The sequence below is a fragment of the Equus przewalskii genome, chromosome 21 (assembly GCF_037783145.1).
Source record: "Equus przewalskii isolate Varuska chromosome 21, EquPr2, whole genome shotgun sequence".
In the NCBI taxonomy this organism is placed as follows: domain Eukaryota; kingdom Metazoa; phylum Chordata; class Mammalia; order Perissodactyla; family Equidae; genus Equus; species Equus przewalskii.
Window position 1 is genome coordinate 22,625,932 of NC_091851.1, and position 13,895 is coordinate 22,639,826.

The window sequence follows — 13,895 nt, forward strand, 5'->3', positions numbered from 1 at the left end:
GGTTACTCCCAACTGAACACAGCTTGCCAAAAGCACGAACCTGTGCCTCGTCCTTTCACTGCGGGGCTCGGCGCAGTCGGTGTGCAGTGATCGTTCCAGGAATGACCAGCCCGCGTTTCCTGATTCTAAAGTCCCGTAAGTCTGTGGAGCAGCATCCACCTGATTACTTAACAGGGGTTACGGCTCGGACAGGTGGAACGGTCACAGCCACAATAATAACTAGTGTCTGCTGAAGGCTGACTCTGCCAGGCACTGATCTAAGCGCTCTGTGCCTGACCTCAGTCCTCAAAGAGATGGGAACTCATACCATCCCCACTTTGACAGGTGGGGAAACTGAGACACGAGAAAGTGAAGTGGAGTGGGCCGGGATGGGAGGCCAGGGCTCTTGGGCTCTCTGAGGGCCCTCACTCTGCTGTCTTCCAGCAAAGTGTCCCTTCCTTCCATGTTTCTGAGACGTCAACTTCCTTTTAGTCAGAACAGCTCTGCTTTTGCGTCAGCAAAAAAATAACGCTTTTTAAAAGACTTAAGAGATTGTCATGAGTCACCGTTTCTGAGGCATATAGCCACGCCCGTGACCTGAGGCAAGGGTGCAGCTGGAGGTGCCACCCCTGGTGACAGGGTCCTTAGGGTTGGGGTGAGCAGAGAGGGTGGGGACTGCTCCAGGCTCTGCAGGGTGGGCAGGGAGCTGGGCAGGCCCTGAGAGACGCGCCCTTAGCTGTTTCCTGGTTCCGGGCCCCAGGGCAGGACGGGGAGCCAGGTGTACGGAGGCAGGTGAGTCAAGGGAGGGCTGGGCTGGGCACCCGGCAGGGGAGGGGGTTCTGCTTCTGCTCAGGGGGCCTCTTGCACCTCTGTCCATCCCCCAGTGCACATATGGGGAGACCACCACAGCCTCCAACAGACGCCTCTTGCCCAGCCTCCCTCGTTCCACCTTAAGGGTCCTGTTGAGGGGAGTCTTGAAACAGGGGCTCTACAGTGGGTATGGCTGGTTGGCCTCGGGGCTCCTGCCCGGTGGCATCAGCTTCTGTGGCTGGCGGAGTCAGACCAGCCCGCACACCTCTGCCCTGACCGGGGCCCAGACCCAAGTTCTGTTCCTTGGTATGAGTTCCCAGGGTCTGGGTGGGTGTGGTTGAGTGGTTGTGTGTCTTTGGGGCTTGTGCAGGATTCTGAATTGTGTGTGTGTGTGTTGGGGGTTGTGTCTACATCTAAAAAGGCTTTGCGGGTAGTAGGTGGCAGAATGGGGTCTTTGAACTGGTGAAGATGGATGTTGGTTGGGTATGTGCAATGTGGGGAGGGGGTGCATGGGGGAAGCCGGCTTGATTTGCATTTGGTCATTTTCTGGAAGGATGTGGGCAGTGTGTCGCCATCGTGGTGTGAGCAATACTGATATGGGTGTAAGCATATGTTGTGTTTGGTGAATGTGTGTGTGTCGTGGTGTAGGGTGCATCTATCTGTGTGTTGTGTTTGTTGAGGGTGTGTGGTGTGTTGCTTTTGCGTGGTTGTTGGGTGTTTGGCTGTGCTGCCTCCCTGATCTCTGTTTTTTTGTTGGTGTGTTGGTTGTGCAGATTTCCGTTTTGGTTGTGTGCCTTGAGGTCGGTGTGTTGACTGCATGGGATGGTGTCCTGCTGTGTTGTGCGTTTCAGCAGGCTGCTCTGGCGGCTGCGTGTTGAGGTGTTGCTGTCCGTCGGATGTGTCAGTTGTGTCAGTTTACATGCATCTGCTGTGTTGGTTGTGTAGGTGTGTGCATTCGTGTCACTGTGGGTGTGCACAGCAGTGTGTTTGTGTAGCCCTGCAGATTTGGCCCACGCTGAGTGACCTAAGATGGCAGCCCCCGGGGCCCTGACTCTGCCCTTCCCTTTGGCCCCTGAGACGCCAGGGCAGCAGTGGTCCTTTGTCAGGTTGCAGGAAGGCCCCACCCCTGCATCTGCAGGGACCCAGGGAGGGGCGCAGACTGGCAGGCTCCTGCGGCCCTGTCCATTGTTCTGGGGCGTCTTTGGAAACAGGATGGGAGCCAAAAGGTGGACAGAAGCCTGGACCCCTCCACTCCCCGAAATGACCCAGGAGCCCAGCACAGAACCCTTAGGAGGGAGGGCCAGTGACACTCCCCATTTTGCAGATGGGGAAACTGAGGACCAGAACGGGAAAGGGAGTTAGCAGAGTTCCCATGGCCTGTTAAGGACAGAGAGCTTGAAGCCTCCACACCCCTCATGAGGGAATCCACAGCCTCCGGCTGGCCTGGGGGGATGGAAAAATGAGACCCCTGGAAGGACACAAAACATGTCCGTTCTGCTTCCCATTTCTGAGTGCTTTGCATGTGCTAAGTACTGAAGTGGTGTAACTCTGTGGATTATGTTCAAATTTGCCTCCATTTTGCACATGAGGAAACTGAGGACGCTAAGGTAACAATTTATTAATTCAACAGTTACTCTGAACATTTCTCTATTCTAAGTACTACGCTGTGTGACGTTGAGCAAGCTGCTTACCCTCTCTGGGCCAGCCTGTGCTCAGCTCTAGGGACACAGCAGTGACCAAAGGAGCCAGGGTTCCTGTCCTCAAGGCCTGGGGCCCGGGGGTGGGGGTTGTGGTGGTGGTGGTGGGGTGGAGGGCGGCCTGTCTTGGGGGTGGATATGGAGGATGGACAATACAAGAAAACAAAGACCATTTCAGATGGTAATAAATTCTATGAATAATTAAGAGCAGAGGAATGTGAAAGAAAGTGAATAGCCAAAGGAGGTTCTAAGGAGGCCTGCCAGGAGGTGACATTTGACCTGAGACTTGAAGAACGAGAAGTCTTGTAAAGATGTGGATGAGAGTTCTGGGCAGAGGGAAGAGCAAGGGCAAGGGCCCTGACATAGGCCCACGCTGGTTTAGTAAAGGACGCCATGTGGCTGGCGAGAGACAGGGAGGGGCAGGAGATGTGGTCCGTGGTGGTGGCAGGGCCACAGGCTGGGGAGGAGTTTGGCTTTTGTTCTCAGTATGACGGGCAGAGAGGCAGTGTTGGCTGAGCTCAGGGTTCTGGGGGCAGAGTGTGGAGGGGGCGCCTGTGGTCTCCTGTTACAAGGAGGGGCGGGGACAGCCAGAGCCAAAGGTCTCTCCCCCGCAGCTCCAGCAGTCCCAGCCCAGAGGCGCCGGCCTGGCGGCTGGAAGACCGCGCTGTGGGCACATCTGGGGAGCAGCTGCCGGGCCAGGGCCAGAGCAGGTCACGTGGCCCAGGGCAGGCCTGCCCCGGAGCCTACAAGGCCAGCGCTCCGGGAGGGGCAGTGGGGAACATGCTGGACGTGAGCACGCGTCAACAGGGATGCACGCTGCAATGCAGACACGCATGCACATAAGTCCCTCCGCCCTGCGCAGCCATGGCCTCAGAGCCAGATGGCCCAGGCTCAATGCCACATCCCAGCTGTGTGATCTGAAGCAAGTCACTCAACTTCTCTGGACCTCAGTGGCCTCAGCTGTAAAGGGGACATAATCTTACTACCTGTATCACGTGTTGCTTTTTTTTTCTCATTCAACAAATATTCATGGAACGCCTCCTGTGCGCAGGCCTGCGCGCTCGGCCCCAGGTGACAGCAGGGAAGAGCACAGCTTGATCCCTGCCCTCCTGAGGTCACCACGCCTGACACAGAGTAAGCACTTAGAAAACGTGAGCCATTTGCCTTGAGCCCTGGACACTAGAGGCGGGATCTCAAAGGCCGAAAGGCAGATGTGTGACAGAGATGCTAGTGAAAAGGCCTTCCCATCCATCACCAGAGGCTGCGGTCACCTCAGGGCATCTCTTATTTCATGCTCACAACCACTCCATGAGGAGGAATAGGCATTAGCTCCAGTGGAAACTGAGGCACAGCTTGTCAATGGGAGATCCAGGATTTGAAGGCGCGATGGGCTGGCCCCTTTTCCTCTCTGGGCCCCAGTATTTCCATCCGTGAAATGGCGCATTATAATAATCCAGCTGCCACGAGCCCCAGGGAGCAGCTGTGAAAATCAAGCAGTGCAGGTGTGGGGACAGGGCTTCCTACGACACTTCTGGCAGGAACCCTGGGTTGCGACCATGGGGCTTCACTGAATGAGCCCACCCAACTCCCCAGCCACCAAAGAGGCGTCTGCTCTCCTGAGCCGACCTGGTCACAGACTGGAGGCACCTGCTCACTCAGGTCACACTCCCAAGGAGAGGGCCAGAGAAGCGCCCGGTGACAACGAGAGAGACAGGCAGTCTGTGTTGAAACTCCTTGACAGGCCTTAAAACCGTAAGAGAGAAAACCAGCATCTGGGAGTCCTGGACATTTTCTGGAATGAAAGGAAGCCAACTTCCCCCACAGGCCTGGGGGGTGTGTGGAGGGGCTGCCATTATTTCAATCGGGAAGCCTGAAGGTGGCACAGTGAAGGGAATGTTCCAGGGGGTCTGTAAGCCCATCTCACTGAAAACCCCCGGAACCAAAATTGCCACCAAATGGGTCCCGGGTGCCTGGCCTGGAAGACGCAATTATCATCTGCTGTTTAGTGAGCACCTACTATATACCAAGAGCATGGTAGGTGCTTTGTGAGGTTAATCTCAATGACTCCTTGACGTCACCTTGGGAGGGAGGAACTTCTGTCATTTTCCAATGAGGAAGCAGAGGCTCAGAGAGGTGAAGAGTGTTGCTTCAGTCACACAGCATAACAAAGATTTGAATCCTGAACTGTTGGACCCAGAGCCCCAGACCTTTCAGTTATTCCACAGCCAACTGTTTCTGCTCAAGTTGTCAAAGCTTTACATTTGTTCAGACACTGGTATCCCCCATGCGTCTTCATTCAGGCTGTTTCTCCTTGTGCCTTTACCACACAGAATACCCAGAGGATAAGTCGCCTCCTCTAGGAAGCCTCCCTGATTTCCTCCAATGTAGAACTCATCCTTTCTTTGTGTTGCTGAGGCACCTAGCAGGAAATTTTCATAATATAGTCTTGATGTGAGAATAATTCCTTCCAGTGGCCCTGTGCCTAACACAGGACCTGGCGGGACCTGGACACTCGTGAATACTAAGGGCACTTAACTATTGGGGTCCTAACAGTCCCCCAACTTACTTTCCTATTTGTCCATAAAGTGTCTTTGACATTCTACCTCCTCCTGACCAGCAGTCAGACCAGAGGCAGGTATACGAAACATTAAGAGTTGGCTTTTTATTACACAAGGTAGTACATGAATACATTTCTATTTTAAAATATATCCAAGAAATACCCATGTGTAATGGATCATAGACCCAAATGTAAAACCTAAAACTATAAAACTTCTAGAAAATATAGGAGAAAATCTTTAAGATTTTGAGTTAGGCAGGAATTTCTTAGATATGACACGAAAAACACAATCCTTAAAAAATGGATAAATTGGACTTCATCAAAATTTAAAACTTCTGCTCTTCAAAAGATACTGTTAAGGGGATGCAAAGACTAGACACAGACTAGAGAAAATACTTGTAAATCATATATCTAGCGATTTCTATTCGAAACATATAAAGAACTCTCAAAACTCACTGATAAGAAAACAAACAACCAAATTAAAAGAAATGGGCAACTGACGGGCTAGAGGTTAAAGTTCAGCGCTCTGCTTCAGCGGCCTGGGTTTGGTTCCTGGGTGTGGAACACACCACTCATCTGTGAGAAACCACGCTATGGCAGCAGCTCACACAGAAGAACTAGAAGGACCTACAGCTAGATTATACAACTAAGTACTGGGGCTTTGGGGAGGAAAAAGAAGAGATGGGCAAAAGATTAAAGTGGAGCAAGAGGGATCCGTGTGGATCCGATGGAACTGTTCTGTGTCTTCATGATGGTGCTGGCGACGTGAACCTACACGTGTGATAAAATTGTGTAGAACTAAACACACACACACGCACACACACAAGGAGTGCATGTAAATCTAGTGAAATCTGAATTTCACCAAAAATCAGGTGAAATCTGATTGTGATACTGTCCTGTAGTGACGCAAGATGCCACCATCCGGGAAACTGGGGGAAGGATATGAGGGATCTCTCTGTATTATCTCTTACGACTGCATGTGAATCTACAATTATCTAAAATAATCTTGTTAAACGAGCAAAAGAAATGAATGACACTTCACCAAAGAAGATATATGGATGGTACATAAACATGTGAAAAGATGCTCAACATCTTTGCTCGTTAGGAGAACACAAATTAAACCCACAGTGAGACACCACAACTCATCTATTCGAACGGCTGAAAAAGACTGAGCGGAACAACCGTGAGAGAGCACGTGGAGGAACCGGGCTCTCAACACTGCTGCTGGAATGTAAAGGGGACACTCACTTTGGAAAACAGTTTAGCCATTGCTTATAAAGTTAAATAAATACCTTCTATGTGACCCAGTCACTTCACTACCATTTGCCTAAGAGAAATGAAAGCAGAAATTCATATAAACACTTGTATACAAGTGTTCATAGCAGCTTTATTTATACTAACCAAAAACTATAAACAGCCCAAATGTCCACCAACAAACTGTGAATGGGTAAACAAATTGTGGTGATGCATACGCTACTACTCAGCAATAGAAAGGAACCAATACGGAGGAATCTCGAAATAATTACGCTGAGTTAAAGAAACTAGGCTGAAAAGCTATGAAAAAGAGTATATAATGTATAATATAACATTATATACACTGTATCTACTGTATACCGTTTATATAAAGTTCTAGAAAATGAAAACTAATCGAAAGAGAAAACAGGTGAGTGTTGCCTGGGCACTAGGCAGAAGAGGGGGACGGGAGAGATTACAAAAAACAGAAGGAGTGGGGGCCGGCCCCGTGGCCGAGTGGTTAAGTTCACGCGCTCTGCTTTGGTGGCCCAGGGTTTGGCCGGTTCTGATCCTGGGTGCAGACATGGACATCAGGCCATGGGCGTTAGGCCACGAGGAGGCGGCGTCCCCCATGCCACAACTAGAAGGAACCACAACTGAAAATACACAACTAGGTACCTGGGGGCTTTGGGGAGAAAAAGGGAAAATAAAATCTTAAAAGAAAAAAAAAACAGGAGTGATGAAGTATATGTTAATTTTCTTGATTGTGGTGATGGTTCATGGGTATATATGTACGTCAAAAGATATCAAATCAGGGGGCGGCCTGGTGACGCAGCCGTTCAGTTCACACGTTCCGATTCTTGGCAGCCCAGGGTTCGCCGGTTCCGTTCCCAGCTGTGGACATGGCACCGCTTGGCAGAAGCTATGCTGTGGTAGGCGTCCCACGTATAAAGTAGAGGAAGATGGGCACCGATGTTAGCTCAGGGCCAGTCTTCCTCAGCAAAAAGAGGAGGATTGGCAGTAGTTAGCTCACGGCTAATCTTCCTAAAAAAAAAAGTTATCAAATTATACACTGTAAATATATGCTGTTTGTGTATGTCAATTACACTTCAATAACACTGTTTAAGGAAAAAAAACAAGACTCAGATACTTATGTGAAGATGAAAGCGAAATTCTTATTTCACATTGCTCTCCTTCCCCTCACTCCGCTTCACAGTGGTGGCATTAATAATTTGGTTAGTACTTCTTTTTTTTTCTTTTTGCTTTCTGATATTTTTTATTGAGGTGCAATTTAAATACAACGAAATGCACCAAAGTGTATAATTCAATGTATTTTAACTAATTCATACACTGTGTAACCCACACCTCTTCAAGATATGGAACGTTTCCATCGCTCCAGAAAGTTCCTCATGCCCCTTGCCTGGAAACTCCCACCTTCCACTCCCAGAGACAACCACCATCCTGGTTTCTTCCATCATACATTACTTGTGCCTGTTCTAGAACTTCATGCGAGAGGAATCACACAGTATTGTGTTTGAAATTTTTTCCGCAGCATAATTTCCTCTCATTTTAAATTCCAGATACACGTGTCCTTGTGAGCAATATGTTGGCTTTTTCACATCCAAGAGTTCCTCCCTTGACCTCCGGACTACCACCGGCATTGTCCGCGGACAGTAGGACCCAGATCTCTCAGAAGCGTGTTTCCCACCTGCTGCATAGCCAGTCCGCAGCATTGAAGTTCCATTCATAGTCCATACAGTGTCACTGTTGATAGACGTTAGGTCATTTCAACTTCCCCTCTTGCAAATAGCACCTCAGTGAACATCCTTGAGCTGATATCTTTGTGCCCAGTGTGTAGGTTTCTCTGGAATTGATTCAGCAAGTAGAATTGCTGGGTCAATTCATAATACTTGGTAATGAATTAGTATTCTAATTTCCTCTGGTGGGTCATTGTCCTTCTAATTCTTTAGCAATTCTTTTGCACAGCAAAACGGTCCCTCTAATCATTAGAGGATTGCTAAACAAGCCTTAGGGAGATCGGAGAGTTTGGGGGTGTGGCAAGGGGCTGAGGAGACGAGTTAATTAATTAATGATATCTCTCTCCTTTGAAGCTGGTCTCGCTGATCAGTTTTCCTCGTGTTCTGACGGGGAGGCAGGGGGCTGGTTTACTGGCCCATCTCCCAGACTTTTGTGGGAACTGCTAACACCCAGGGAATTGATTGCTCGGGGGAGGAGGGGCCGTAATATCACTCTCTCCTATGTGAGCACAAAATTTTAGCCCTGCTAACGCTGCGTGGCCGTGGGTGGCTATTCTAAGCCTCAGTTTCCCCAGCCTCTGGCCGATCTAGGGCTCTCGAGGCAGACTGGCTGCGCTGGCAGGAAGGGACAGCGTTATAATAAAGCGCCCGTGTGATAACAGTGCAAGCCCTCCCTCTTGGGAGGCTTTTTGAGCCTCAGTTTCCTCCTCTGTATAAAGAAACCAAACAGCCCCTGTCTTTAGAGCTTTACAGAAGACGATGAAGGCAAAGCTCTTCACACAGTGCCTGGCACGAAGTAAGAACGCAATAAATCATCACGTTTGTTATTATTATCGAAATACCACGCAGATATTAGGGCTCAGAGAGGGCTCGAGACTCAAATAAATTCACCCAGCAGCAAAGTTGGAATTGGATCTCTTTCCCTAGGAGGGAGGGGGGAGGTAGGGGTGGGGAGGGTGGAAGCGGGCGAAGAAACCTCCCACGCGGTCCAGGCTGGGAGCCTGGTAAGGAGATTCCCAGGTGTGGGGCGGGGAGGTAAGGTGACCCCTGCCCAGCGACCGCGCACGCGAGGAGCGCATTCCCAGGCCTGCGGCCGGAGGTCCGCAGGTGACTGGCAGGGCGGGGGGTAGCCGCGGAGCGCTGCAGCCGGGTTTCCCGTCTCCATGGCGACCGCCCGCGCGGCGCCAGCCTGACAGCCCGTCCGAGTTTTATGAATGGGTGACGTCACAGGCCTGGCGTCTAACGGTCTGAGCAGCTTGTTCAGACGCTGACACAGACCAGCCCGGGAAGGCGGGGGGGAGACTCGAGCTCCGCAGCTGCCGCGCCGTGGGAGGGAGACCCTGATCCAAGGTCTTTAGGAAAAAAAAAAAAAAAAACCAGCCAAAAAAAGAAAAATTTTAAAATTACTAGCTGATGCAGATATGGGGAATTTTTGCAAGGGGCTGCAAATACAGGGTAGAATCATGGGATAGAGCCCCCCTTTGGGCGCCTTCTATCTAGTTCAGTTCCCAAGGCCCAGCCCCCAATCACAGAGGAAGACTTTCCCGAATTGCTTCTACTCCGAGGGGCCTGGGTAAGCCCCCCGCCTGGTCCCAGGAAGATTAACTAACAATATTATCTGGGAATTGAGAAAGGGAGACCAGCCCAGGGGAGCAGAGTGTAGAGGGCTCATCAAATTCCGGCCCAAGTATTCGGGAGACCAGGGTCTCAGAGGTAATCTTCCAATAGGGTCCAGAAGCCCAGGCTCTAGTACTGGGCTCTCTGGGCAACCCAGAGCCAGCCGCTTCTCCATCCGGGCCTCAGTTTCTCTCATCTGTGAAATGGGGCTGGAGAGGCGGAAAAATGAAGCTGGGAAAACTGATTCTTGAAGTCTTTTTGTTATTGGCAATACTAGTCCAGCCTCCCTGCCTCGTCCCGAGGGGCCCAAGGCAGCGCTCACTTCCACTAGCAACCCAGTCCCGTGTCCTCGCACTTTTTCGGTTCTTGAGACTAAGGTCGCCTTTCCACGCCAGCCAGGGTGCACTAATAGAGCGGGAGGCGGGACCCAAAGACGCTCAAGGCCACGCCTCCAGCCTCCCATTGGCTTCTTTTGAACGCCTGGGCCCGCCCCTCGGGGGGGTGGTCCGCGGAGTCCTTATAAAAGTCGGGCTGGCGGGCTCGGGCCTCGCGTTCTACAACCGCGTTTTTGCAGCTCTAGCCTCTCCCTGCACGCCCCGCCACCGCCGCCTCTGTCCGCCTTGCCTTCTCTGCTCTTACCCGACGCCAGAATCATGAAGGTCGCCAGTGGCAGCGCCGCGGCCGCCGCGGGCCCCAGCTGCGCGCTGAAGGCCGGCAAGACGGCGGGCGGCGCGGGCGAGGTGATGCGCTGCCTGTCGGAGCAGAGCGTGGCCATCTCGCGCTGCGCCGGCGGCCCCGGGGCGCGCCTCCCCGCCCTGCTCGACGAGCAGCAGGTGAACGTGCTGCTCTACGACATGAACGGCTGCTACTCGCGCCTCAAGGAGCTGGTGCCCACCCTGCCCCAGAACCGCAAGGTGAGCAGGGTGGAGATCCTCCAGCACGTCATCGACTACATCTGGGACCTGGAGTTGGAGCTGAACTCGGAATCCCAAGTCGGGACCCCGGGGGGCCGGGGGCTCCCCGCCCGGGCCCCGCTCAGCACCCTCAACGGCGAGATCAGCGCCCTGGCGGCCGAGGTGAGGTCCCACCTGGAGCACGAGATCATTTTTCTTCTACAGATGGGGAAACTGAGGCCCGAAGGGGGAGGGGAGTCTTGGCCCTATGTCTGCCCCATTCTTTCGGGCACCTGGCTAGGCAAGAATGCCCAAGAAGAGAGGGAAAAGCGCTCCCTTGTCGTGTCTGCTGGGGAAGGGTGGCTTCCAGCCTTGTCACCTGCAATCCGCCGGTCTCACCTCTTCTTTCTCTCGTTTCACAGGCAGCATGTGTTCCAGCGGACGATCGCATCTTGTGTCGCTGAAGCGCCGCCCTCAAGGACCGGCAGACCCCGGCCCTCCAGGGGACGAGAGGAATAAGTGCTCTCTGGTCCTCAAGCGCCTCGCTGGAGCTCGGGAGGAACAAGACTGCGATCCGGAGGCCATGGGGCGCTTGCGGGATCCAGCCCAGGGCTGGGGAACTGAGGAGGGCAGGCCGGCCCTCCCTCCGCACCTACCGGCCACCAGAGACTTGGGGGGGGAGATTTTTTCCCCGTGTGTTTCTATTTTTTGAAAAGCAGACATTTTAAAAAATGGTCACGTTTGGTGCTTCTCAGATTTCTGAGGAAATTAATTGCTTTGTATTGTATATTACAATGATCACCGACTGAGAATATTGTTTTACAATAGTTCTGTGGGGTGTTTTTGTTGTTGTTATTAAACAAATACTTTAGATGGTAAAGTTGCAATGACTTTTTGGATGGAGGGGAGGGGCCTGGGCTGGGGGGTGACCCTTGACCCTCTTTGCAGCTGGTGCTGGGGGGGAGGGGGCTGGAGAGCCACATCTGGACTGTCGCTTTTACCGACCTGAAATGAGTGTTTCCGGTGTCTTTAAAGTCGATTCTTTCCCCCTATTCCTGGCCATTTCCGTGCTCCCCAGTGTCATAAAATTCAATCCTCTAGATCTCTAGGGTTTCTCAAAGTGGTCATTGGGCCATCTGGGTCACCTGGGGAGGTTGTTAACATGCAGATCAACCTGCAAGGCCTCCTCTGGGTTGGGGAGGGTTCAACAAGCCATTAAAGTTGGCGAACCGGTGTCTGGACCACCTGCATCTTTGCCAAGGTGGGGGAAGCGAGACCCAGAGGAAAGGGGCTTGCCCAGAGCCTCAGCCAGTCTGAAGCAGGACTTCTGTCACCCCATTCCCCAGTAGGAGGTGCCTCCCGAGATGGGCTGCTTAGCTCTGGATCCCAGCAGGATGCCTTGGGGCTCCCAGCTTGTCCAAGTGGGTGAGCAAGTTGGCAGGGCCAGCCTGGGCACAGCTGCCGTGCCACCTGCTCTGCGTCCGGACTCGGCCCCCTCACGCTGGCCTGGCTATGCCAGCAGCTCGCAGGAACCTCCTGTCTCTCCCCCAGGGCTCTTGCGTGGGCTCTGAGGAGGAGTGGGCCAGTCAGTCCCCAGCTTCTGAGCAGGAAAAAGGTGTCACTGGCAAGAGCCTATCTGCCTGGACATGTGTGTGAGTTTGTACTCATGGCGGAGTGCGTGAGTGTCTGGGCCTGTGCATGTGACATGAGTGAACTGGCAGTTACCCCGTGGGGCTGGGTCGTCTGTTGGTGTCCAGGTCTGGGGGTGTGCATGAGGATATGCATGGGGGTGTATGCAGAAGAGCAAATGTGAGCACATGTGTTCTGCAGAAAAGTGTGCAACCTCCAGCTGTTTGGGCTTGTATGTTCTGTCTAAATGCACTGTGGGCATCTCTGCATGGGTTTGGCTTGATGGATGGGTTTGTGTTTCTAGGGGCTGCAGAACCACACTGTGGGTTTCTGAGTGTGTAATTGTTCTGTAGATTGGCTGGCTTTCCGGGGTCTCTGCTGGTCTGGGAGGGAGGCGGGGGCAGCTGTGTTCAGGCAAACCCTTCCTCCAAAGTCCCCCCCACCCCACCCCGGGGATACCACCCCTGGAGTCTCCCCACCAGGTCAGCTCCCATGTCCCGAGTCACCGGGAGGGCAAAGAATGTGTCCCAGAGAGGGTGAGGACTGTTAATACATTTTGTCAATAAATAAAATAGAATAAATAGTACCTAGCACCATGAGCGTACTGACTGTATGCTCAACCCTCTACAGAAAGGATTTCGTGGATCGCTGTGGGGCCAAAGGCAGGATTCGGATCCCAGGTTTACAACAGAAGAAACTGAGGCACAGGGGGGATGAACAACTGCAAAATGATCATCTATTGAGTACTGCATTAAGCCGGGTTCCGCCCCCTCCCCCAGCACACTGTTCGATGGAAGAACACAACACGGGGAGGTAAACGACGCGCTTGGCTCCCCCCGACTGCACTCCCCACCCCGCGGCTGTTTTATAGCACTAACTTCACAGAACTGTCGTAGAGAAGAAATGAAATAGAGCGCTTAGCACGTAGTCAGTGTTTGATCATGATAAATTATCATTATTAATTGCCCATGTGTCCTTGGAGTGTCCTCAGAGGCACACGTGTGCACCCGCGTGTGGGCCCCCGCCTGAGAGCCCACCCACAGGGACGTGGGCGTGTCCCCGCGTGTACTCCCCCACGGCAGGGCCCTTTTCCAGGGGAGGAAGGGGCTGCGGCGGGGCCCGGGCCACCTCCCCCGCCGCTCAGGCACACTGTGGCTTCCACGTTTCCCTCTTTTCCCCTTTGGCCCGGGCCCAGCCCATCTGGAAGCCGGCTCGGCGGCGGCCTGGGAGCGTTTCCATCAGCTGGGCCCGAGGAATGCGGAGCTATTTAACCTGAGCATCCCCAGGTGTACGGAGGCGCCTGGCTGTCTGGGGCCCGCCGCCTTTGGCACGGCCGCGCTAGACAAACAGCGCGCCGCCCCCGCCCTGCCCCTCCGCCCGCAGCTGCAGCCGGGCCTGGGAACGCGCGGGCGCCGGCGGCTTGCACAAGAGGCCCGGGCCTCGCGGAGGGCGGGGGGAGGGACAGAGGCCGCCCGGGGGGTGTGAGAGCGAGAGACGCTGTGTGTGTGCGTGTGTGTGTGTGTGTGTGTGTGCGCGCGCGCGCGCGCGCAACACGCAAAACCCTGCTCCTTCCAGCCGCTGCCTGGGAAATCATTACCTCCGTCGCCCCTCCCGGACAGGGCGGACGGGGCGCGGCGAGGAGCCGGGACAAGGCCGCAGGGAGACACCGGGACGAAGTTCCTCCGGCACTGGACCCTGCCTCCCCACGGCTGTGGGCCCGAAA

General features: G+C 53.4%; 1 protein-coding gene and 2 long non-coding RNA genes across 5 annotated transcripts in view; 2 read left to right on the top strand and 1 right to left on the bottom strand.

The window, feature by feature from the left end:
• LOC139078206 (uncharacterized) lies at positions 1-8,219 on the top strand. 2 transcript variants are annotated; one of them, XR_011531059.1, is made up of 2 exons: positions 1-135; positions 7,857-8,219. It is a non-coding gene; the product is annotated as an uncharacterized lncRNA (long non-coding RNA). The 2 variants fall into 2 exon arrangements; XR_011531058.1 differs by lacking the exon at positions 1-135 and adding an exon at positions 634-771.
• LOC139078207 (uncharacterized) overlaps positions 6,393-13,895 on the bottom strand; it is a 24,296-nt gene continuing 16,793 nt past the window's right edge. The window contains exon 3 of one of the 2 annotated variants that reach the window (XR_011531060.1): positions 6,393-7,320. This is a non-coding gene — a long non-coding RNA (uncharacterized lncRNA). The remainder of the gene's footprint in view (positions 7,321-13,895) is intronic. The other variant, XR_011531061.1, reaches the window with a different exon arrangement.
• ID1 (inhibitor of DNA binding 1) lies at positions 9,260-11,423 on the top strand. Its single transcript, XM_070589059.1, has 2 exons — positions 9,260-10,726; positions 10,966-11,423. Exons 1-2 carry the CDS (start codon positions 10,304-10,306, stop codon positions 11,005-11,007), a joined length of 465 nt encoding a protein of 154 aa, XP_070445160.1. The 5' UTR covers positions 9,260-10,303; the 3' UTR covers positions 11,008-11,423.

Excerpts from the sequence above, each read along its gene's own strand:
- ID1 (XM_070589059.1), top strand. The coding sequence starts at position 10,304 with ATGAAGGTCGCCAGTGGCAGCGCCGCGGCCGCCGCGGGCCCCAGCTGC. Across the intron at positions 10,727-10,965 it reads TCAGCGCCCTGGCGGCCGAG|GCAGCATGTGTTCCAGCGGA; the intron begins GTGAGGTCCCAC and ends CTCGTTTCACAG.